At 38.7% G+C, this 27,562-nt stretch overlaps 1 protein-coding gene across 7 annotated transcripts in view; it reads left to right on the forward strand.

The window, feature by feature from the left end:
• GRM7 (glutamate metabotropic receptor 7) overlaps positions 1 to 27,562 on the forward strand; it is a 902,635-nt gene that overhangs the window by 544,707 nt on the left and 330,366 nt on the right. For all 7 annotated transcript variants that reach the window (XR_012431374.1, XM_045384769.3, XM_045384772.3 and 4 more), the window contains exon 5: positions 12,813 to 12,953. Coding sequence is in view for 6 of the 7 variants with exons in the window: in XM_045384769.3 (XP_045240704.1) it covers positions 12,813 to 12,953 (141 nt within the window). In the remaining variant the exon portion in view is untranslated. The remainder of the gene's footprint in view (positions 1 to 12,812; positions 12,954 to 27,562) is intronic.

Below are 27,562 nucleotides of genomic sequence, written 5' to 3' on the forward strand. Positions count from 1 at the left end.
TTGATAATTTGTATGCATTAAATACATTATTCTGTAAGATTATGATTCTTGGACAGTTATATACACATGAAAGTGATTAGGATAATTTATTATAATTCCTAAAAATATTCCTCCTTAGACATTTCTAAAAAAATTATATATTACAAATGTATAATTGTATGTATTGTAATAGACACAATATCCACAATCTATGGAAACATAAATTTCACCCTACATTCATTAGGATGACATCAAGCTGAAATAATCATATGTATAATCTCTATATAGCAGAATATTACTCATTAAATCTTGGAAAGCTTTCATATAATAAATGGCGATATTCAAAGATTGGCAACAAGATTCAGCCAACTGTGGCAAATATATGTCCATTATTTGATGTTTTCAAAGACATCTGAACGTGTGATATTATCTGAGTAATTCCGATATATATAGACACACACATTTTTACATATATCACACATATAAGAATGCATAGATGAGATTATATGTGTATATATGTGTGTTATATATGGGTATATATGTGAATATATTTGTAAATATAAGAATATACATATGTGTATATATGTGAATATATGTGTATATATATAAGAATATGTGTGTATGTGTAGATAGATACATACATAGATAGATAGATACACTCAAATTAAGGGGACTTTGTCTCTCATGTTTCTGGTACTCCTCAGATGGCTCTTCCAAGGCTGTGTGTAAAATGGATATATGAGTGATGAAATTGCATAATCATATACAGTAGATATTCTTAACCCTAACAGCGTGTCTGAATCACCTGGGAAGCTAAAAACATGGATGCTCAGGCCCAGCAGTAGAATCTTTGATTTAGCTGGTCTGGTTTGGAGTCCAAGCAAAAGTAATTTAAAAAATTCTATACCTAATTCCAGTGTGTAGACCAGGGTGTATAACTGTTGTGGACATAAGTATTCAGGGTGTATAACTGTTGTGGACATAGAGTATACTTCCTCTATGTCAGGGATAAGTTCCTGGAAAGAGAGGCTCTATACAAATCAGTAGTTGTGGATTGTTATAGCACTCTCCTGGAGGGGAGCATTTGTAGGTAGGCATCAGGTCTTGGCAAGCACTCCTCTTGTAATCTGAACGCTGTCTTCTAAGAAAGGCAGATCTCACTTGGGAATTTTCTGGTATATTCTTGGTGATTGGTTTAGATTTCCCATGATTTTCTCCAACTAGTTAATTAGGCTGACAGCCTTTCTGGGAACTAACCATCAGGCTTCTTCCTGGAAGTTGAGAAAGAAATAGAAATTAAGATGAGGCATTGGAGTTCAGGGAACAGAGAAAAGAAATTCTAGTGGATGACTGATCCTTTGAGGTGTGGCTTTTATAAAAAGTATTTAAAAAATATAGTGCCTTGGAATCTACCAATCCTACTGTAAGTTTTCAACCATCGTTGGCAGCAGGAGTACAATACCAAGATGTGTGCTCCGTGGAATTTAGCATAGAGAAATAACTCTTTGTTCCAGATACTCTCCCTTTAAGATCTTGTCCATCTCTTCCACCAGGAAGCCTCTTGTTGGCCCAGTTAGAGATCATAGAAAGTTCTGAACTCTTTTGAGTCCTACATAAAACAAAAAATTAATGCGAACAAGATTAAGCCAAAGACACTCTATATATAATCAATAAAAAATGTTCGCAACACACGCTGTTGGTCTTGGTTTTCTTGATAGACAATCTCTAACACCTACCATATTTCTTTTATGAAGATACTGAACATATGATATCAAGCTAAAGCACCATGTGTTTTTCTTTGGTGTCTTCCAAGAGAGCATATTGAACTGGAACTTCTACGAGAGCCAGAGAACGGTACATTTATGTTCAATAGCTAAAATCCATGCGAAGCATTTAGACCGAAGCTCTGGGCATAGTAGTCACCTACACGGTAGGAGATTGTGTTGCCATTAATTAATTTAAATGTTTCGATCTGAAAATACCACTTTATATGTAGTAAATTTTCAGGAATAATTTCTTGAAAATATGTTATATCAAGGATAGTATATAAGTAGTATATTTTAAAAAGTCAGAAGAATATTAGCTTTTTAAGACACTAAGCTAGAAAGAGGCTGAAGACTAGGTTTGTTAAGACTGATTATCATGATTGATTGTTATTATTTATTTGTATAATTGACACATAATACTTGTACATATTTTGGGGTACATAGTGATATTTTGGTACACATTATATTTAGTGATCAATCTGTAATTAGCATATTCATCAACTCAAACATGTATCATTTCTTTGTATTGGGAAGATTCAAAATTGATTATTGATGTCTGCTATGGTTGTAGATGTAGGGGGTGGTGACATGAGTATATTTACTATACCTTTCATGCACGTCCATGTGAAAAGACCACCAAACAGACTTTGTGTGAGCAGTAAAGCTTTTTAATCACCTGGGTGCAGGCGAGCTGAGTCTGAAAAGAGAGTCTGCAAAGGGAGATAGGGGTGGGGCCGTTTTAAAGGATTTGGGTGGAGAGTGGAAAATTACAGTCAAAGGGGGTTGTTCTCTAGGTGGCAGGGGCGGGGAGTCACAAGGTGCTCAGTGGGGGAGCTTCTGAGCCAGGAGAAGGAATTTCACAAGGTTAATCGCTCAGGTAAGGTGGGGTAGGAACAAATCACAGTGGTGGAATGTCATCAGTTAAGCCAGGAAACAGCCATTTTCACTTCCTTTGTGATTCTTCACTTGCTTCAGGCCATCTGGATGTATACATGCAGGTCATGGGGGATATGACGGTTTAGCTTGGGCTCCGAGGCCTGACATCCCTGCCTTCTTATATTAATAAGAAAAATAACATAAACTAGTATTGAAGTGTTGGGGCAGCGAAACTTTTTGGGGAGTGGCATGGATTGATAATGGACGATATTTCTCAGGGCTGCTTCGAGCAGGATTAGGGGCGGCGTGGGAACCTAGAGTGGGAGAGATTAAACTGAAGGAAGATTTTGTGGTAAGGGGTGATATTGTAGGGTTGTTAGAAGGAGCATTTGTCACATAGAATGATTGGTGATGGCCTGGATATGGTTTTGGATGAATTGAGAAACTAAACGGAAGACCCAAGGTCCAAATAAGAGAAGGAGAAAAACAGGTATTAAAGGACTAAGAATTGGGAGGACCCAGGACATCCAACTAGAGGGTTCCCAAGGGGATTCAGCATAATTACTTGCTTGGTTGGTGAGTTTTGGGGCTCTATCCTTGAGTTTTTTTATGTTGTCATACACCAGGCCAGATTGATTTAGGTAAAAATAACGCTCTTCATTTAAAAATATACAGAGTCCTCCTTTTCCAGCAGTGAGTAACTCAAGGCCTTGGCGGTTTTGGAGGACAACTGCAGCTTAAAGAGTCAACTTGGGCCTGGAGGACAGATAAAGTTTGTGATATGTCTGTGATGCTAGCAGAGAAGTCATTAGAGAGGCTATGGAAGGTCGTGACAGAGGTTGAAATGCCTGCTATTCCTGTACGGAGAGCAATAGTGGAGGCAGAAAGTCCTAAACTGACAAGCAAGGGAATTAGTGGAATAACTTTTTTTGTTGCATCAGTGTCATGAGAGGAACAGGAAGCTCTTCGGTCCCATTTGCAAATTGAATTTTGGGAGTAAGGAAAACTAGTGTGCATGTGCCTGTCCAATTAGCAGGTAGACACACATAGGTAGAGGATCCACAGAGGAAGAATAGACCTTGTGCGAGACAAAACTGGAAATGCAAAGTAAAAAGATGAGAAGGAGTGCTGAAAGGGGTGTCCTGTACCTAGACTCCTAGGGATCCAGCTAGGGTGGCAGCCGTCAGAGGTTGTAATGGGGACTGATGGGGTAACCGCGCAGAGGGGGAGGTTCAGTTTTCATGGTGTATGAGGAGACGTTGAGTGAGTACAAGCAACCTTTCAGTGTTATTTACAGGGCTGGGTATAAGTAAACAAGAAGAGGGCCTGGGAGGAGAGTCTGATGAGCAAGGGGAAACTAGCCAAGGATGGAGTGAAATACAGGGTAAGTGTCTTCCTAAGCAATAATTCTAATGTTTTTAAGTTTGCCTGTATTGATAAAGGGTTTATCTGTAATACGGAGCTGGAAGTCTCCAATTGTTTCAGTGATGTGTATAGTCGGGCTTTGGAGATGAAGAGTGAAGGAACATCAAGAAGGTGAAAGGTTACCTAGGGGAATTCCAGTGGGTCTTTGCCAAGAGATACATAAAGGAGCGGCCACAGGAATAGTAGTTTGTGTTGTGAGGGATCCAACTATGGGGGGAGTAGAGTTGATATAAGGAGAAAGGTTTTTTAAGTAAGTGTGGAGAAGGGCGGCAGCTTGCTGATGTGAAATGTCTGGGGAGGTCTTGCTGGACCTGTCTAGAAAGTAAAGAAGGTCTTCAGGAGGGTAAAGGTGAAGGCTGTTAGAGGAAGTTCGGAGGTGTAGGGAGACAGGAGATGTTGCCCAGTCTGCATGTAAGGCAGGGACAGCTGCTTAGGCACAGGAAGAAAGGGAAATACAAAGCCAGCAATTGTTCACTAAGGAGGGCTTAGAAACGGCTAGGAGAGAGTGAGTAAGGTTGATAGTGTGGCAGAGATAACTGGGGAGAGGTAGAGGGTAGCATAAGAATGGGAATGAGAATAAGTGTGAGTATAAAAGTAAACAATAGAACTTCATCAGGGTGCAAGTATTGGAGGGTGCCCTGCCAGCAAAGATCATCTATCCACGCTAAGAGGGAGTTAAGAGTGGCAGTTTGGGGATAGCACCAGGAGATATCAGCTGTGATGGCTTGGAGAAACAGTGTAAACTGGCAGTGTAAACAACAGCAGGGCATTTATGAGTAGTTGAGAACGGCGAATAGGAGTATGACTAGACAGAAGACAGTAGGGATGACAAGTTTTTTGGGGCACAGTCCAAGTTGGTCTGTTGTCTGGAATGAGACTGGGGCCTAATAAAAAGGAGCGTCCATACAGGAGCTCAAATGGGCTATACCCTGTAACATTCTGAGGACACGTCCGATAGATTACATTTGTAAAAATTAGATTTGTTTAGAAATAGGAATTAACTTATCTTGGAGAATAATTGCTCTTCTACAAAATTTTACTATTTACAAAAGACTGAATATTGTATCAAATGGGCATTTATTTTGGAGAGATATATATTTCATATACATATTTTTTGTTTTATGTTGCATGTGTCTGTGTTTTGCTTTATAGATGTATAAGGAATTAAAAAACATGAAGGAGCTAAAAATAAAATATCACTCATCATTTATTCATCACATCATCTAATATCAACAGTAGGTTATCACATCATCTAATATGTCAACAATGGGTTATTACTATTGACATATTGACATTATTGACATTCATTGTTACTATTGACTTTGGTATTAGATAATGTAATGAATATTATATATGTAATATTATAATAGTCATACTATCAAAGTATTTTTAATTTTTAAAATATAACATACAAACATAAATTATTTTGGCTCCTAGCATACACTTTTGAAAACTTTCTGTAGTCTGATGGCTGCATACTACCTCAAAACGTGTATTAAATCTTGTGTTTTGGGGACATTTGCAGTGGTTTTACATTTTCATTGTTCTAAAAAGTGCTCAAATGATTATCCTTATAACTACTTTTGAAAGAATATATCATAAAAATTACTAAACATACATAAAAATAGAATCATATAATCAACTCATGTGAATTGAAAACCCAGTTTCAAGCATTATCAATATTTTGCTATCAGGCTTTAACTTTCTCTCCTGATTTTTTGTTGTGATGGGGCATTTTAGATCAAATCTGAGACATTATGTCTTCTTAACTAAAATATTTTAGAATGTATCTCTAACTGATGGGAACCTATTCTTTACATCACCATGCTATTCCCATATCTGGTAAACTTAATGATTTTTAAAATCCCCATTTTATCAGTTGAGGAACTTAGACTGGTTAGCCCATTTGCTCAAGGTCGTCTAGCTAGCAAGTGTTGAAGCTTGGAATTGAACCCTAGAATTCTAGTTTCAGAATCTGCTTTTAGCCATTAAACTATCAATTTAATAGGTATTATTTATATCTATATTTATTCCCATATAAGTATATTCAGATTACATAAATATCCTTCTGTTTCCCAAGCAGTTTAAAGGAATAAAAAATGACAGGCACTCTGATATTATATAATATGCAACAGCCCTTTGGAGACATTTTGTGCAATAACATTGCAGACATTATTTCCTGTACCTCATCCATAAACACTTCCCGTGAGATTTTTGTTCTTTGTGGAATAATTTTTGTTGCAATAATTCTTATTTGTTTTCTCAAAAATAATGGCTGGTTTCCACCTCTCTCATCAATAGACACACCAAATAATTTGTGAGTGCATCTGAGAGCCTAGACTCCTCTCATTAGATCAGTAATGATCTTCTAGCCAAGCTGATTTACATGTCTTTAACTTCCATTTACATCAGTTAATATTGATAGGAACTGGAATGGGGAAGGAGAGCTGAGTGACACACAGTCTCTGGCCTCCAGGACCTCAAAGATTCTCAAGAGAGGCAGACAAAAAACTAACACCTGTAACACTGCACAAATGCTAGCGGGGCTACCTGTGGAACATGTCCTGAGAACACAGCACATGGCATAGAGTCAAGGGTGCAGAACAGCCAATTTCTACAATCATACAAAACTCCCCATTTTGCAGACAGAAAATCCAAATGCGCTTGCTGTGGTTGAATCCATGCAATGCTTCCTCATATTTCTTGTGGGATTATATGTTAAATTCCTAGCTAAGATTCAACTTGATCATTTTCTAAATATCCAACTGGTTGCTGTTTATTAGACGATTATTAAAAGCTCATTGTTTCGCTAATTATTTGAAATACTACCTTTACTCTGCACTACATTAAATTCCCATGTGTAATTGGGTCTAGTTCTGGACTTTCTGTTCTGTTCCAATGATAAATTTATCTCTTTATGTGCCAGGACTACTCTTTTTCAATAATAGTGAATTTAAATCTGAATTTAAAATCATCTGGAGCTTGCTCTCCTTTTTTTCACTTCCTTCCCCCAAACTACTTGCTTTTCTTTTTCAGCATTCTCTTGGTTCTGATATTTTTCCATATGAACTTTAAAAGCAACTTGTCTATCTCTAGGCAAGAAAAGTTTGTATTTTTATTGAGATCACATAAAATCTATAAATTAACTTGAAGGGAATTGACATATGTGAAACCTTCAACTTTTCCTGAAAGACAAAAGCCCTGATAAATGGAAAGGTATCACTTGTTCTTGGATAGATATTGGGCTAACCAGTATAAGTTTCTCAAAATTTACACAGAGAGATCGTCTGTCTTTATATACACCAACAATAACCACTTAGAGACACAGTGAAAAAGCGCAAAATTAAATAGCTAACCGCACCTCTCCCCAAAAAAGAGAGAGAATATCCTGCTACTTTCCTAACTTCTCTGTTTTTGTTTGTTTGTTTGTTTTGTTCTGTTTTTTTTGTTTTTATTAAGATGGAGTTTTGCTCTGTTGCCCAGGCTAGAGTGCAATGGCAGGATCTCGGCTCACTGCAACCTCTGCCTCCTGGGTTCAAGCAATTCTCCTCCCAAGTAGCTGGGATTACAGGCACATGCCCCCATGCCTGGCTAATTTTTTCTATTTTTAGTAGAGACAGGGTTTCACCATGTTGGATAGGATGATCTCGATCTCCTGACCTTGTGATCTGCCCACCTCAGCCTCCCAAAGTGTTGGGATTACAGGCATGAGCCACCGCGCCTGGCCAACTTCTCTGTTTTTAGTAGCTTTTTCAAGGATATATTCTTATGGGCCTGAAATAGTATTTCTCATTTCAGTGAAGTTTTTAGATTACTCAAATTGCAGCAAAGGAACATTAGAGAGATGCGTTTCTCAGTGGTGGGAAGCTCGTGTCTACCCTGACAACTACGTACATCTCAAAAATGAGAAATGTAGCCCAGGTTAAAGGCAGTCGGATGGTGAGGAAATAGTGTAAGCAGAAGAGCTCAGGCCTACCTAAAGGGAATAGCTATTTTTTGAACACATGGAGTTGGGGGACAGTGTTACTAAATCTTCTAACTTCATAAGCAAAACTAGGAATCTGGATTTTCAAGTAAAATCTTCTGGCTTTAAAGTTGGTTTTAAAAATATTTTGGGGCTGGACATGGTGGCTCACACCTGTAATCCCAATACTTTGGGAGGCTGAAACAGGTGGATCGTTTGAGCCCAAGGATGTGAAACTAGCCTGCAAAACATAGTGAGACCTTATATCTACAAAAAAACAAAAATTACAAAAATTATCCAGGCATGGTGGTGCCTACCTGTGGTCCCGGCTACCCAGGAGGCTGAGGTGGGAGGATCACTTGAGCCTGGCGGATTGAAGCTGCAGTGTACCATGTTTGAGCCATTGCACTCCAGCCTGGGGACAGAAAAAGACCCTGCCTCAAAAAAAAAAAAAAAAAAAAAAAGTATATATACACACACACACACACAAATACACACACATAAAATCACCACACACACACACACACATTTTGTGGCAAAACAGAAAGGACAAGTCTATATGTTAAATATGCCCTATAAACCACCACTTTGTGACCTCTGAGAACAGTGTTATCATTTGGACCAAAGAGAAGCTAGTAAGGTATACCACAACAGGATATTTTATTTACTAAGGTGTATTCCTTTCCTAAGGATAACATGAAAAATGACTACAAATTTGGTTCTTTAAAACAACAGAAATGTATTATCTTATGGTTCTGGGGGCCAGAAATCCAAAGTCAAAGTTTCAACTGGGGCCACCACCCTCTGAAGATTCTAGGCGGAGTAGCGTTTCCTGGTTCCAAGCATTCCTGGGCTTGTGGCTGCAATACTCCATCTGTGTTCATCTTCACATCTCCTTCTCACATTCTGTGTGTCTCTCTTCTGTATGTATCTTATAAGGATTCTTGTCATTGGATTTACAGCCCTCATGAATAATCCAGGATCATCCCATCAAGAAATCCCTAAATTAATTTTATTTGTGATGTAACTTATTGCTATACAATATTAATATATTTTCCAAATAATGTCATATTCACAAGTTTGGGGGGTTAGGACATGGACTTTTTTTAAGAGCCAAATTTAAATCACTGCCACAGGTTATGTTATAGAAATATATAAGGGCATGAAACAACTATGTAGGGTTTAAAAATAGTTATAACGTTACCACCCAGTCAAGAATACTAGCAGAATGATAGATGCCCCAGCACTGTTTCTGTCCACCATATGTCTGTCTCCTCTCTTGTACCTCCAGAAATAATCTATTTTTTTTAGAATATCCTACTTTTACTGTAATAGTTTCAATGTTTCTCTTTGTAGTTGAACCACATATGACTGCCTCATTAAACAATGTAGCTTATTTTTGCCCAATTTTGAACTTTATGTGACATAAATGATACTGAATGCATTCTTTCGTTCCTGGTTTGTACATTTGTTATGAGATTCATACGTGTTTTTGTGAACAGCACTTTTTTTCCTGTGTATTTCATAGGCATTTGGGTTGTTTCGGATTTAGTTATTACAGATATTACCACGCTACACATTCTTGAATGTATATTGTGGTGCATGTGTGTGAACTTTCTAGTGCATGTACCTAGCAGTAGAATGGCTGGTCTTTAAGAATGCATATTAATAATGTTAATAGATAATGCTGACCTATTTTTCAAAATTTTTCTAGTTATTTGCACTCTCAGCAACAGGGAATTCCCTGTTTCTCACCCTAATCAATGCCTCTTTCTTCTCTCTTCTCTCCCCTCCTCTCCCCTTCCCTCCCTTTCCCTACATCACCTCTTTTCCTTTTCTTTTTCTCCCTCTCTCTCCCCCGTTGTCATTTCCTTTTGTTCTTTTTATTAATTGCTTCATTCACTGATTCTATTAGTGTCATATGCCTATGATGTGGTAGAAGCTTTATTTTTCTGAATCATTGGGCCATTCTTCCTAAGAAGAAAGCAGACTTTCTGTTTATAGGCTGGTAAAATGAAGCCTTGGGTACCCCCTGGCACCTACGCTAACAGGGGTGTTCTAATCTCCAACACATGAATAGTGTTGAGAAGGCAGCCGTCAGAACTCCTGGTCACTTTCTGATGTCACAGGAAGCGCCATCAGTATCTCTCAGCTCCCATTATCCTGGCAGAGCAGGCAACTGGGTCCTCTGACCCCCTCTTGACATTCTGATAGGCTTCCCTTCATACCACACACTTGCAAGAGCTTTTTCTCTCTCTCACCTGGAAAGGTCACTTACCAAACACGATGCCTGGGATAAATGATGTTTCGATTGTTTTGTACTCTCTTGTCTCAACCACCAATTTCAAGGGTTGTTTGAGGGCAGCAACCCAGTTAAAAGAGGAAAGAACCAGACTGGTATGGTCCTAACACCAGCTAAAATCCATTTCATTTTCTCTGTGTTGTTCTAAGTTTACTTTCAAGATTACAGGAATATTGCTCAACATGTAACCGATGGGGCATTTGCTTCAGAGGCACCTGGAGATTAATTTTTGAAATTAAATTTATCTGTCTAATAAAAGGAACAATTTCATAATAAAAATACCATCTGCCCTGCATAAAAGAATGATCTCCTTTTACATGACTCTGATTCTCTTTCCAGTGACCTAAAACTCTGGTCTTGGTGCCTTGGTTTATATTTAAATACTCTGACAATTTAATAGTAATGGGATATGTGTTCAGATTACTTTTCTTCTTGGCTCTAGTAGAAAGTTTGGAAGAAAATATCAATTCACTATGACACACACACACACATATATAATAATATTAATAGAGTCATTCTAATTTTTGCTTCTACCCCTGACATTCCCTCTGCTCCACCTTGGTAACTGTATATCTTGTATTGGACAGTCTATTCCTCAAACAAGATAGGTAGAATCTTTAGGTTGCAGGAACTATAATGACAGACCAAGAGTGATGGCTTGGTGACTTCAGCCAGAGGGAAAACTTTAAACCATTCTGTATCAGAAGCTCCATAACCATTAGTAAAGAAAAGCTATAGTGTATGCCTAACCCAGAGAGCTGCCAAGTATATTCCAAGGCATTGTAAATACATGGCTACAACAAGATCTCTCTTAAAACTTAAGTCTCTCGTGGACAATTTTATTCTTTGTGAGCAAAATTGAATAGAAGCAAACTTCAAGACTTAATTTATGTTTTTCCCTAGCTAGAAGAATAAACAGACTCTTAGATCCTGAAAGAATCTGACTCAGCTAAGAAGAGGCAAGTCAGCAAGAAGTAACTAAATGGAATAATATCCATTTGACCTCTGCTTCTGCTGCTTTGAATTGTCTGAAAGGAGCTTCATTTTTTGAAAGTGGCTTTGGCTCAGGACTGTCAGACTGTGTAGTGGGTTTTGCCGTTTTGATTGACTTATCCATTCCAATAGCTGAACACATGATTGTTTTTGCTCTTCTACCTGTCGAACCACCCAGTTGCCCTATGGAATCAATAGCTGATACAGTAAGTTGGTGATGGGGCATCTAGTAGAGAAAGAGAGGAAGTGGCTTGGTAAGTGGGCCATGGAAGAGCTTCATAGCAGTAGTTGTTGACCATTGGTGGCTAAGAGAATTTGCGGGGGAACTTGAAAAAAAAAAATAACAAGACTCAGATACTGCCTACCTCAATGAGCTGGACTCTGTATTCTTTATCAGCTCTCCAAATGATTGCAATGCCCACCAAAATGTGAGACTCACTGCCCCATAGCATGGGTGTCAGAAACCAGGGTCTGGAATTAGGCAGATGTGGGTCTAAATTCTTCTCTAAGCCTTCATTTTAAACTTTAGAGTATGGATCTGAGACTACCACTTCCTTTGGCTGATGTGACATTTTATGAGAAAATGTACATAAAATACTTCTTATTTTTGTAATTGTAATTATTCCTTTTTTATGGCCTTACAGGTAAGGGAAAACTTTGAATAATTTAAGTGTTCTGAAAGTAGGTCCATTTTTTTCCCTATGGTTCTTGATCATAGAACTCAACTTTGTAAGTTTCCAAAGTTTTTCCATGGCCACAAACAAGATGCTGTGGGGGAAGGAGATGGTGTAGTCTTCATTGCTGCTAGTGGATTGAAGGAAAATCAGATAGGTTAAGTGTGTACCCGCTCATGGGTCCATGACTCAGTGAGATTCATAGATTTGGGATTTGAGCCTAGGGACACTGAATCCAATCTCTTTTTCCACTATGACTCTTGCAAGATCTTGTGACCCCATACGAATATTTAAAGTCACACTGTCCTAAAGAGGAAGCTAGAGAGTTCCCTGGCCTCCTCATTCCTGCTTATCTGGATACTCTTTATACATTGGATTGAGATTTATATTGGAGTCAGTTCACCTACAACCTCTTCAAAAACTTTTCCTTCTAATTTGACTAGAAAGTCAATTACATAATGGGATATTGCTAAGTGAAAGGAGGTTCTTAAAATAATATTCATGGATCAGGAGCTAACACGATTAGGGATGCAGAATGTGGCATAATGGTTGACTTTAGGCATGTTACTATTTCTTATAACTCTCTGTTTTCTCACCTACAAATGGAAATTATGCTAGTAACTACCTACCTGTCAGATTGAACTAGGAATTTAGTCATAGATTAATGCAATTAGAATATTTTTCCTCCTTCTGTTAATTTTTTTTTTTTTTTTGGTTGGCACACAAGAGGATCCAGTTCACTAAAACAAAGAGAAAAAGTCACTTTTATTTTTATTTCTGAATGTGCCAGCAGTGCCCTGCAAGCACTGACCTTTTCATTTAACTCTGTTTAGGGTTTGATGCCTACTTTACATCCCGTACACTTGAAAATAACAGAAGAAATGTATGGTTTGCTGAATACTGGGAGGAAAACTTCAACTGCAAGTTGACGATTAGTGGGTCAAAAAAAGAAGACACAGATCGCAAATGCACAGGTAATTTAATTCTCATTGTCCTTCTCCTATTACTCTACGTGGCTAGCCCCGAAATGTCTGCATAGCTGACAGAAGGAAGCTTGGCTGGAGACAAATTGAAAAAGTAAATTAAATTTTACTAGACTGTTCAGAAAATGGAACAGGAGCATACATCTTGCAGGACAAAAGATGTACAGACAAGAATGTATTCTTTTCTGCCTGTCTATCTAGCAGTAATTGACATTTTCAGTGATTCCTTGAATTCAGAAGGGGTCATGTTGCTTTGAATTCTCTTGTTCAGTTTCAGCCAGGGGTATGAAGTAATTTTCACATAGACAAAAATCTCTGACAAATCCCATACCATTGCCAGATTTAACTGTTACCATGGACAGTATACTTGATTAAGGAAACAGAGTGATTGGGTTTAGAATAATGAAAATCCCAAATGATTTTCATTAATGTCTAAGTTAATGAGTTACCCACTGTTTAAAATATTCACAGCTCCTTATATATAACCTTGCAAATGAAAAATATCTGTGAATAAGTCAGAGGAAAAATCACACATTCATTTGTTTATTCACTCACTAATATTTACTGAGTGACTCCTTTCTGCTATGCACTGTGCTAGACACTGGGGATCCGGTGGTGAGCAAACTAAGTGAGAATCCTCCTTCTATGTCGTCCAGAGTCTGGTGGAAGGAATTTGACTTTATTCAGTGATCTCGCGAACGAATTCTTAATTACAAACTGCAATCCATGTTCTGAGTGTTATGAGGGCCTGTACCTAAGTAAGTTTACTCATGTTGAAGGTAGAAGCTGTCTCAAAAGACCCTTTTGAGAGAATGATGCTTGAGTCAAGATAAAATGAAGTAATGGACATTGGCTGGTTAGGGAAGGAAAATAAGTTGGAGAATTCTGATTAAACATGGCAAATGGCTTGCAGGAGGAGGAATTTTTGTGTTTCTGAGGATGTGAAAAACAGAAAAAAACATGACTGAAGTACATGGAACAGAGAGAATGTGTGAGCCAAGGCTGCAGGTATAGAGAGATGGTCCAGAACTAAGTCATTTTAGGATGTATGTGGGACTTGACTTTTATCCTTAGAGCAGTGGTAACCATGGAAGGGTGTTACACAAGGGTATGACATGATCTACTGTCTTATCAACTAGACCTCTTTAAATAGCAGCTTTTACAATTCGTAATGATGACCTTCAAGTATAATAAGGTAATAAGGCTAAAATATCTTATGCATGATCAAGAAGGACACATTCATGTGGGACACAGTTCTGTCTCTAGTCTGTCTTTATAACATAGCTGTTTGAATACCGGTCACCCACATGTTGTAGATTAATCCACTCAACAAGCATCTATTAATCATGTAATACATAGTATCAGGAACATCATGAAGTCTTTGAGGGTGCTTAAATGTAGTTGCAAGGAGTTTTCTGTGAAAAAGGAGAAATGAACAAGATATGACCAGAAACATGAATAAAAATAACACTACAAAATCGGTATGATGCATATATTAAAGGCATCATTCAGTCAACTGGAATATCAGATTAACCATGTTCTCCAGATCATGCTGTATAACAATAATCCAGAAATATGGTCCCTAGAATAGTGGGGGAAAAGGGAAAATATTAATTTAATATTGACTCGACCTAGGCAACACAAAGCTTTCAAGTGGAAACTGAAAAAATTAGCTTGACATCTGGGTAATTTATCTATATGACAGGGTACATTCAAGTGCACCAGAAGTATGCAGATGATTGATGAAAGTTTTCCCGGGTTCTTTCTGATGTTTGATGTTCTGTAGAGTGTCTGGAAGGTGGAATCGATTGATGGACGTTAGGATTGTCCCAATCTGAGGCCATACCTCTGACTTTTATGAGCTTAAACACAGGCTGTTTTATCTGGAGCCATGCTTCAGGCTGATCATTCAGAATCTGGGTTTATACAAACTAGTAAGGTCATTATGCAAGCCTCTACCTTACAAAAATGGAAATAGAAGTGTTTGTGTCTTCCTAACTAACATGCTTCTTCCATGTGAGTATTTGTAATCACATTAACTAAATTATCAGTGTACCCAAATTATTTGTATATTCTCACCTTCCTTTTCCTTCCTCGTCACTTTTCTTTGTGATGATCTGTACCATACGGGACACAGGTAGATATTGTTACCATTATCATATCTGTTACTCTTCCACCTATTGATATGGTGGTCATATTTTGTTTGTTTTTCTTGTCCTTCCTTTTTCCAAATCCAACCATACGTACATCTTTCTTTGATAGTATTCCAAAAAATACTATTTAAAAAATCTTTACATTTAAGTATTCTTCAATTTGGAAGTGAAGAATCAGTGGGAAAGGTAACCTGGTTACATGCTTTGGTAACTAGATTTTAAAACACTAGGACAGGCGTGTTAGAAAGGGCACCCAGATGAGCAGAATGTCTGAGTAGTCTGGCACTGAAGATCTGCGCTGTGAATACAATGAGTGTTTTTATCTGAGGACTGTAGAACATAGCCCCCTTCACAGAGCTCTCTCTGTGACTTGGCTCTGCTAAGGAAAAAGGAAGTCTTATTCATATAACATTCACTCTTAAGATGTGAGCAGGGGGCGGAGCAAGATGGCCGAATAGGAACAGCTCCAGTCTCCAACTCCCAGCGCGAGCGACACAGAAGACCGGTGATTTCTGCATTTTCAACTGAGGTACTGGGTTCATCTCACTGGGGAGTGCCGGACGATCGGTGCTGGTCAGCTGCTGCAGCCCCACCAGCGAGAGCTGAAGCAGGGCAAGGCATTGCCTCACCTGGGAAGCGCAAGGGGGAAGGGAATCCCTTTTCCTAGCCAGGGGAACTGAGACACACAACACCTGGAAAATCGGGTAACTCCCACCCCAATACTGCGCTTTAAGCAAACAGGCACACCAGGAGACCATATCCCACACCTGGCCAGGAGGGTCCCACACCCACGGAGCCTTCCTCATTGCTAGCACAGCAGTCTGCCATCTAACCGCAAGGCAGCAGTGAGGCTGGGGGAGGGGCGCCCACCATTGCTGAGGCTTAAGTAGGTAAACAAAGCTGCTGGGAAGCTCGAACTGGGTGGAGCTCACAGCAGCTCAAGGAAACCTGCCTGTCTCTGTAGACTCCACCTCTGGGGACAGGGCAATAACAAACACAGCCGAAACCTCTGCAGACGCAAACGACTCTGTCTGACAGCTTTGAAGAGAGCAGTGGATCTCCCAACACGGAGGTTGAGATCTGAGAAGGGACAGACTCCCTGCTCAAGTGGGTCCCTGACCCCTGAGTAGCCTAACTGGGAGACATCCCCCACTAGGGGCAGTCTGACACCCCACACCTCACAGGGTGGAGTACACCCCTGAGAGGAAGCTTCCAAAGCAAGAATCAGACAGGTACACTCGCTGTTCAGAAATATTCTATCTTCTGCAACCTCTGCTGCGGATACCCAGGCAAACAGGGTCTGGAGTGGACCTCAAGCAATCTCCAACAGACCTACAGCTGAGGGTCCTGACTGTTAGAAGGAAAACTATCAAACAGGAAGGACACCTACACCAAAACCCCATCAGTACATCACCATCATCAAAGACCAGAGGCAGATAAAACCACAAAGATGGGGAAAAAGCAGGGCAGAAAAGCTGGAAATTCCAAAAATAAGAGCGCATCTCCCCCGGCAAAGGAGCGCAGCTCATCGCCAGCAACGGATCAAAGCTGGACGGAGAATGACTTTGACGAGATGAGAGAAGAAGGCTTCAGTCCATCAAATTTCTCAGAGCTAAAGGAGGAATTATGTACCCAGCGCAAAGAAATTAAAATCTTGAAAAAAAAGTGGAAGAATTGATGGCTAGAGTAATTAATGCAGAGAAGGTCATAAACGAAATGAAAGAGATGAAAACCATGACACGAGAAATACGTGACAAATGCACAAGCTTCAGTAACCGACTCAATCAACTGGAAGAAAGAGTATCTGCGATTGAGGATCAAATGAATGAAATGAAGCGAGAAGAGAAACCAAAAGAAAAAAGAAGAAAAAGAAATGAACAAAGCCTGCAAGAAGTATGGGATGATGTAAAAAGACCAAATCTACGTCTGATTGGGGTGCCTGAAAGTGAGGGGGAAAATGGAACCAAGTTGGAAAACACTCTTCAGGATATCATCCAGGAGAACTTCCCCAACCTAGTAGGGCAGGCCAACATTCAAATCCAGGAAATACAGAGAACGCCACAAAGATACTCCTCGAGAAGAGCAACGCCAAGACACATAATTGCCAGATTCACCAAAGTGGAAATGAAGGAAAAAATCTTAAGGGCAGCCAGAGAGAAAGGTCGGGTTACCCACAAAGGGAAGCCCATCAGACTAACAGCAGATCTCTCGGCAGAAACTCTCCAAGCCAGAAGAGAGTGGGGGCCAATATTCAACATTCTTAAAGAAAAGAATTTTAAACCCAGAATTTCATATCCAGCCAAACTAAGTTTCATAAGTGAAGGAGAAATAAAATCCTTTACAGATAAGCAAATGCTTAGAGATTTTGTCACCACTAGGCCTCCCTTACAAGAGACCCTGAAGGAAGCACTAAACATGGAAAGGAACAACCGGTACCAGCCATTGCAAAAACATGCCAAAATGTAAAGACCATCGAGGCTAGGAAGAAACAGCATCAACTAACGAGCAAAATAACCAGTTAATATCATAATGGCAGGATCAAGTTCACACATAACAATCTTAACCTTAAATGTAAATGGACTAAATGCTCCAATTAAAAGACACAGACTGGCAAACTGGATAAAGAGTCAAGACCCATCAGTCTGCTGTATTCAGGAGACCCATCTCACACGCAGAGACATACATAGGCTCAAAATAAAGGGATGGAGGAAGATTTACCAAGCAAATGGAGAACAAAAAAAAGCGGGGGTTGCAATCCTAGTCTCTGATAAAACAGACTTTAAACCATCAAAGATCAAAAGAGACAAAGAAGGCCATTACACAATGGTAAAGGGATCAACGCAGTAAGAAGAGCTAACTATCCTAAATATATATGCACCCAATACAGGAGCACCCAGATTCATCAAGCAAGTCCTTAGAGACTTACAAAGAGACTTAGACTCCCATACAATAATCATGGGAGACTTCAACACTCCACTGTCAACATTAGACAGATCAACGAGACAGAAAGTTAACAAGGATATCCAGGAATTGAACTCATCTCTGCAGCAAGCAGACCTAATAGACATCTATAGAACTCTCCACCCCAAATCAACAGAATATACATTCTTCTCAGCACCACATCGTACTTACTCCAAAATCGACCACGTAATTGGAAGTAAAGCACTCCTCAGCAAATGTACAAGAACAGAAATTATAACAAACTGTCTCTCAGACCACAGTGCAATCAAACTAGAACTCAGGACTAAGAAACTCAATCAAAACCACTCAACTACATGGAAACTGAACAACCTGCTCCTGAATGACTACTGGGTACATAACGAAATGAAGGCAGAAATAAAGATGTTCTTTGAAACCAATGAGAACAAAGATACAACATACCAGAATCTCTGGGATACATTTAAAGCAGTGTGTAGAGGGAAATTTATAGCACTAAATGCCCACAAGAGAAAGCAGGAAAGATCTAAAATTGACACTCTAACATCGCAATTAAAAGAACTAGAGAAGCAAGAGCAAACACATTCGAAAGCTAGCAGAAGGCAAGAAATAACTAAGATCAGAGCAGAACTGAAGGAGATAGAGACACAAAAAACTCTCCAAGCAATCAATGAATCCAGGAGTTGGTTTTTTGAAAAGATCAACAAAATTGACAGACCACTAACAAGAATAATAAAGAAGAAAAGAGAGAAGAATCAAATCGACGCAATTAAAAATGATAAAGGGGATATCACCACCGACCCCACAGAAATACAAACTACCATCAGAGAATACTATAAACACCTGTACGCAAATAAACTGGAAAATCTAGAAGAAATGGATAATTTCCTGGACACTTACACTCTTCCAAGACTAAACCAGGAAGAAGTTGAATCCCTGAATAGACCAATAGCAGGCTCTGAAATTGAGGCAATAATTAATAGCCTACCAACCAAAAAAAGTGCAGGACCAGATGGATTCACAGCTGAATTCTACCAGAGGTACAAGGAGGAGTTGGTACCATTCCTTCTGAAACTATTCCAATCAATAGAAAAAGAGGGAATCCTCCCTAACTCATTTTATGAGGCCAACATCATCCTGATACCAAAGCCTGGCAGAGACACAACAAAAAAAGAGAATTTTAGACCAATATCCCTGATGAACATCGATGCAAAAATCCTCAATAAAATACTGGTAAACCGGATTCAGCAGCACATCAAAAAGCTTATCCACCATGATCAAGTGGGCTTCATCCCTGGGATGCAAGGCTGGTTCAACATTCGCAAATCAATAAACATAATCCAGCATATAAACAGAACCAAAGACAAGAACCACATGATTATCTCAATAGATGCAGAAAAGGCTTTTGACAAAATTCAACAGCCCTTCATGCTAAAAACGCTCAATAAATTCGGTATTGATGGAACGTACCTCAAAATAATAAGAGCTATTTATGACAAACCCACAGCCAATATCATACTGAATGGGCAAAAACTGGAAATATTCCCTTTGAAAACTGGCACAAGACAGGGATGCCCTATCTCACCACTCCTATTCAACATAGTGTTGGAAGTTCTGGCTAGGGCAATTAGGCAAGAGAAAAAAATCAAGGGTATTCAGTTAGGAAAAGAAGAAGTCAAATTGTCCCTGTTTGCAGATGACATGATTGTATATTTAGAAAACCCCATTGTCTCAGCCCAAAATCTCCTTAAGCTGATAAGCAACTTCAGCAAAGTCTCAGGATACAAAATTAATGTGCAAAAATCACAAGCATTCTTACACACCAGTAACAGACAAACAGAGAGCCAAATCAGGAATGAACTTCCATTCACAATTGCTTCAAAGAGAATAAAATACCTAGGAATCCAACTTACAAGGGATGTAAAGGACCTCTTCAAGGAGAACTACAAACCACTGCTCAGTGAAATCAAAGAGGACACAAACAAATGGAAGAACATACCATGCTCATGGATAGGAAGAATGAATATAGTGAAAATGGCCATACTGCCCAAGGTAATTTATAGATTCAATGCCATCCCCATTAAGCTACCAAAGAGTTTCTTCACAGAATTGGAAAAAACTGCTTTAAAGTTCATATGGAACCAAAAAAGAGCCCGCATCTCCAAGACAATCCTAAGTCAAAAGAACAAAGCTGGAGGCATCACGCTACCTGACTTCAAACTATACTACAAGGCTACAGTAACCAAAACAGCATGGTACTGGTACCAAAACAGAGATATAGACCAATGGAACAGAACAGAGTCCTCAGAAATAATACCACACATCTACAGCCATCTGGTCTTTGACAAACCTGAGAGAAACAAGAAATGGGGAAAGGATTCCCTATTTAATAAATGGTGCTGGGAAAATTGGCTAGCCATAAGTAGAAAGCTGAAACTGGATCCTTTCCTTACTCCTTATACGAAAATTAATTCAAGATGGATTAGAGACTTAAATGTTAGACCTAGTACCATAAAAATCCTAGAGGAAAACCTAGGTAGTACCATTCAGGACATAGGCATGGGCAAAGACTTCATGTCTAAAACACCAAAAGCAACGGCAGCAAAGGCTAAAATTGACAAATGGGATCTCATTAAACTAAAGAGCTTCTGCACAGCAAAAGCAACTATTGTCAGAGTGAACAGGCAACCTACAGAATGGGAGAACATTTTTGCAATCTACTCATCTGACAAAGGGCTAATATCCAGAACCTACAAAGAACTCCAACAAATTTACAAGAAAAAAACAAACCACCCCATCAAAAAGTGGGCAAAGGATATGAACCGACATTTCTCAAAAGAAGACATTCATACAGCCAACAGACACATGAAAAAATGCTCATCATCACTGGCCATCAGAGAAATGCAAATCAAAACCACAATGAGATACCATCTCACACCAGTTAGAATGGCGATCATTAAAAAGTCAGGAAACAACAGGTGCTGGAGAGGATGTGGAGAAATAGGAACATTTTTACACTGTTGGTGGGATTGTAAACTAGTTCAACCATTATGGAAAACAGTATGGCGATTCCTCAAGGATCTAGAACTAGATGTACCATATGACCCAGCCATCCCATTACTGGGTATATACCCAAAGGATTATAAATTATGCTGCTATAAAGACACATGCACATGTATGTTTATTGCAGCAGTATTCACAATAGCAAAGACTTGGAATCAACCCAAATGTCCATCAGTGACAGAGTGGATTAAGAAAATGTGGCACATATACACCATGGAATACTATGCAGCCATCAAAAAGGATGAGTTTGTTTCCTTTGTAGAGACATGGATGCAGCTGGAAACCATCATTCTTAGCAAACTATCACAAGAACAGAAAACCAAACATCGCATGTTCTCACTCATAGGTGGGAACTGAACAATGAGATCATTTGGACTCAGAAAGGGGAACATCACACACCGGGGCCTATCATGGGGAGGGGGGCGGGGGGAGGGATTGCACTGGGAGTTATACCTGATGTAAATGACGAGTTGATGGGTGCAGCACACCAACATGGCAGAAGTATACATATGTAACAAACCTGCACGTTATGCACATGTACCCTACAACTTAAAGTATAATAATAATAAATAAATTTTTTAAAAAAAGGAGGAACAAGAAAAAAAAAATACTCGGTTTTCCGCCATGAAAAAAAAAAAAAAATGTGAGCACAAATTAAAATGTAAACCTTTTTTTTTCTTTTGGACTGGGTAGCCTCCTTAGCCATACTAAAGTATATTTGTTATATATTAGCTGCAAGTACACCAACACCGAATCAGCCTTTTGACAAATTTTAAAGATGAGGAATGAGACCCATACTATTTGGAGAGAGCAAATTCCTGAGGTCAGAGTATAACCATGAGTTCTAAAATCACAAGAAAATGCAAAGTCGTGAGAGGAATAGTAATTATTGAAAAATATTCATTAAGAAACATGAGATAGGCTGTTCATACTTCATAATTTTACTTGGGGCTAGATGTGCATGAATTCTTACAGAAAATGACCTGAACAACTATGTAATCTTTATTTCTGTAAATTATCCATGTTCACTTAAAGTCTCCTCCAAGCAAGGGATTTTATCACATTCTTTAGTATTTCAAGATCATCCCCACTTTCCTTGATACCAAATCCCAGGATGTGACAATCAGAGAGCTAGACATTCTTCCTCTTACCTTCCTTCAGAGTAGCCTAATAACCATTGATATAGATCAAGTATTCACAGTGAGCCATCCTGCTCATGGGATATGTTGGCTGTCACCACTCAGTGCAAAAGCAGTTCAGTAAGTATGTGGTTGTCCAAGCTATCACAGAAAACACAACTTCCATTTGACAGGCATTAATGCTGTTCATACTACTTCATAGAAGAGCTACGTTTTCTCATGGAGACAGTGCTAGCTATACACACAGTCATCTCTGCTGGAGAGTTTGCCATGTACCATTTATCATTTGCAGGCAGAAGGATCAGATGTGATTTTTTTTCTGGGTTGTATTTATGTTCTCGTACCCACAGCCCACCAGCTGACTGTGTTCACCCTTGAGACTTGCCAGGATGCTGCTGGCACAAATACCAGTTTAGAGTATGACCTCTTTGTGAATAATAAGTTTCAGTGGAAATACTAAGGGTCAACGAAATAAGGAACATTACACAAATGAAGTGATATCGCTGCAAAAAGAGATTGAGGCCATCTCGGGGTCAGGAACATTATACCACAGTGGTTAAGGAACCATTGGTTTTGGAATCAAAAAGGTCTAAGCTTCTTTTCTAAGGACATCCCTAACCACACATGCCTGTGATAGCTTAGATAACGTGTTTCTAACCTCTCAAAGTCATTTCTTATTTTTGAAGTGAGACTAGTAAAACTTTACATTCAAAATTGTTGAGTGGATTAAATGAGATAATTTAAATGAAGGGTCTGAAATTTTACTAGCACATAGTAGTAGCTAACAATGGAAATTTTCTGCTGTTCTGGGTTGAATTCAGTGACCTGTGAGGAATACATGAAGATCTTTTTGTCTGTGTCACTCCTTAGAGATCAGGATATATATCAACTCCAATAAGAAAACAAGTACATAAATATAGACAAGAATTTTTACTGGGGTGCACACTATAGAGTGGAGTATTGAGTATCAAAGAGTTTGCAGACAGGCATCATACCATGTTATGCTATGAGTGAAACATGAAACTCAAGGCTTAAGGAATTTCGGTGCTTTAACACAGAGTGTGTGTCCAAGGCACAGTGACACTTGGACACACGCTGCATTATAGAGAGCATCATATCCCAAAGTTTGCTCATTTTCTTCTGAAGAGCTGTATCCTTACATAGCTCATGGCACCCCCAAGATTGTAACACTCAACATCTCATATCCCAAAGTTTGCTCATCTTCTGGGAAGCTGTATTCTTACATGTCTAATAGCATCGAATATTTTAGCTCCCAAATTCATGTTTTAAACTCAGAAGGAGGTTCTGAGAACCTGAATGTTTGCCTATGACTGAGCAACATCTTATGACTTATCAGTCATAACTCATGACTTACCCAGAATATTTGTCTAACTAATATCACCGTTCTATGAAATGCCACTTGGTGAATAGTGATTCATTAGAGTTACCTCCTTGCTGAAAAGCAGGAACTCAGCATTTACAAATCCATCATCTGATGATGGGACAATTTAACGTTCAGAGATTTGTTTTTCTTTTGAGATGACAGAAGATGAATAAATTGGTGACATACATTTTTTGTAACAAGCCTTCATATTTCATTGCTACTGCTTTCACGTCACACAATAAGCAAATTCAGTTTTGATTTGTGTCCCTAATCAACCCCTGCTTACTGTGGAAAGATATCAAGGGCTAAAGAGCATACTCTGATAAATGTCTGCATTTCGGAAGGTCAGAATTCTTAAGCTGTGTTTTTCTTTACACTTCACTTCTCAGAGCTAATAGTTTAAGTCCTCTTTTCAGTGGAGCTACCAAAAAGCCTGTTGATAAATGCTGTTAATGAATAAACCACGTATTTCTTAAGTCTTTCATTTTCACCAGGACCCAGGCTCATTAGAGCCTATATAATTCGTTAACAACACTATCAAGACAAAGGAATTACACTTAAAGTGCTCAGAATATATGTGCAGAAATAATTGATGATTATGTGATTCGTTTTTATGCTCACTGTCATTTTATTATTCTATTCTGAGTTGACCTTTAATTGTCACAAAGATGTTTTATTGCAGCACCTAATTTACTTAACATGATTGAGGAATCCACAACACAATGTTATAGATAACTAATGTCTAACCCTTTGGTACTCAAAGACTTTTTTGAAACATTTTTGATGAGAAGCAATGTCAAATGTATTTTTACACCTTTGTGCTTTCTTAAATAGAGGCTTGCCACAGATTAATTATGATTTAATCTCTGTGAGCATGCATAGGATGATGTGTTTTTTTTTTAATTTATTATTATTATTATCCTTTAAGTTCTAGGGTACATGTGCATAACATGCAGGTTTGTTACATATGTATACTTGTGCCATGTTGGTGTGCTGCACCCATCAACTCATCAGCACCCATCAACTCGTTAGCACCCATCAACTTGTCCTTTACATCAGGTATAACTCCCAATGCAGTCCCTCCCCCCTCCACCCTCCCCATAATAAGCCCCGATGTGTGATGTCCCCCTTCCCGAGTCCAAGTGACTCATTGTTCAGTTCCCACCTATGAGTGAGAACATGCGGTGTTTGGTTTTCTGTTGCGATAGTTTGCTGAGAATGATGGTTTCCAGCTGCATCCATGTCCCTGCAAAGGACACGAATTCATCCTTTTTTATGGTGTTAATGTGGTTCTTTGTTAAATTTTTGGTTCTCTGACTCATCTCCAAATATCGGAGTCTTGGTTGACATCTCTCTTGCTACCATCACCCTTAAATCTTCCCCTACCTACCTCCATAAATGGCTTCTTTCTAATTGTGGGAACTGGAAATGTGTCAAATTATTAAGAATTTTTGCTTGTTAATTAATTTATTTAAAAATGAGTGTTAAATAATAAATCCTCACAGAAAGGCTAAGGTCTATAGCTTTGAGGATTTAGTAAGGCATTCTACAGCAACTGATTGGGTAAGTTTGTTAATAACATTTAGATACATGGAATACCAATTAACATAGGATTCTTCAAGTTAAAATGGTCTGAATGTCACATCTACAATCCTCATTGTTTTTGGGAAACCTCTTTAAATCCTTTTTGTAATGTAAGGTATTGAATAAAAATTCCATGCCCATAAAAGGTAATTATATTTCTAGACTTTAATTTTTCATGTGTAATTGTTAAAAATAGACTTTAGTGTAACATTAAGTCATAGTAAGTGTCATGCTAACTCTCTGGGTTTGCTTTTAAGTCACTAAAATATGAAAGTTTATCTTCTTGTATTATTTAAAAATCAATAAATTTTTTAAAGGCATTTAAGAACAAAAATGTAACCTCTTTTCAAGGGAAGCATATCGCCACCTATGTTAATTGCCAATTATTCCACTGGATAATTCTGAGCGAAGATAAGCAAGATGATTAGACAATGCTTGATTCTGAGGGCAGTAATTAGCATAGCCTTCTGTATGGCTTTGTATTGTAATAGGTACAAATATCAAATCATAAAATTACTAGTGCAAAAAATTGAACTTTTGGTTATTTTCTATAACTTCACGTTGTTTTTTGAATCTCCATCCCAGTGTTTTGTAGAAATTTAATCTTTTTAAAACCCCTTATTCCACATGGTCCACAGGCCTAGACCTTAGTTACAAAGAGATTCTTTTAAAGTCCAGGACTTGAAAATTATTTGTGAGGCTTTGCTCTGAGCCTTTGGCATGCATGATTTTTCACTAGCCATGAATCCATCTCCGGGAATGCACCTTGTCCACTCCTGCCCTTAGGAGTGAAGATGTGAGGGCTACTGCCACATGGATTCTTGGTCCTGACCTCAGGGCTTCTCCAGGTACAACCATGGTTTCGATGACCTCCAGGTCGTTCCTGTGACAATGGTTACTGGAGGTTCTAGAGCCTAGGAGCTCTTCAGTTTTTTGTTTTTGTTTTAAAGGAGTAAAATACATTTTTTAATACTGTATTTTTAAAAAATAAGGCCAAATCCTGGGCAACATAGCAAGACTCTGTCTCTACAGACAGTAAAAAAAATAGCCAGAAGTGGTGACACATATCTGTGGTCCCAGCTACTTACATTGGGAGGCTGAGATGGAAGGATCACTTGAGCCTACGTAGTTGAGGCTGCAGTGAGCTGTGATCACGCCACTGCCTGCACTCTAGCCTGGGTGACAGAGTGAGACCTTGTCTCAACCTCCCCCCCAAAATAGGGCCATAGCAGTACAACTTTTGCTCAGTAACTATCCCTTTAGATCAGGTCAGTGAACTTTCCCTCTCAAGGGCAGGTAGTAAATATTTGAGGCATTATGGGTCAGGCTATTTCTGACACAACTACTCTGTTCCCATAACCCAAGGCAACCACAATATATAAACAAATGGACAGTAAACAAATGGTCCCTTGCTTTAGACCAGCCTTACCCAACAGAACCTTTTACAATGACAGAAATATTTTATTATCCAACTACTGAGCATTTGAAACATGACTAATGCAATTAAGGAACAGACTTTTTAAATTATTTAAAATGTAAACAGCCACATGTGCCTAGTGGCAACTGTACTGACTGGCTCTGCAGAGCCTAGGAGCTCTTCAGGAGCTTATACCAGCATTTAACTTTTACATACCCTGTTAGTTTCTCCCTTCTCATCTGTCGCTCCTGAATGTCTTGTTAATAGGCTGGGAGAGGAGACTAATTTAGATCCATTCAAATCCTTCCATTTTTTTTTTTTTTTTTTTGTATATGGCATACACTTCATGTCCTGAATACTTCAGTATTTTTGAAGCAGAGAGCCAAGTACTGACCATGTAACAATGGCTTTTAGAGCACAAATGTCAGTCGTTTATTTATTATTATTATTTTCTTTTTGCTTCCATTGTTCTTCTGTGTTTTATTGTAACCATCCTTCCCAAAAGCAATGAAGAAGAGTTCTGAAACTACCATGGTTAGAAAATAAATGGTGGGGGAGAAATAAAAGGCACATTTGTTGATATATTAATATGTTAGAATATTACCATATGACACTAACCGAAGTACAAGCAAAGTAGATGGATGGCAAGCCAGATCGTTGATTTTACTCACAAACCTCATTTTCCCAAATCTTGACCAGATGCCCAAATGGAGACTGGATATCTTCAGCCTTATGAAATAGAGGTTTGTAGATGGACCCTGCAGTAAATAAATTTTTCCTTCAGCCACCAACTCTTCAAAGCATAAAAAGGGGTCTCTACTGAATGCCATTTTAATTCAGAGCGCATTCCCTCAGTTTGTTTCTTGCCACACAGCTCTTTACGTCACCCACGGCAACTGTGTTTAATTCTGTGCCGAAGCAAG

This window comes from Macaca fascicularis, chromosome 2 (genome assembly GCF_037993035.2).
Source record: "Macaca fascicularis isolate 582-1 chromosome 2, T2T-MFA8v1.1".
NCBI lineage: Eukaryota > Metazoa > Chordata > Mammalia > Primates > Cercopithecidae > Macaca > Macaca fascicularis.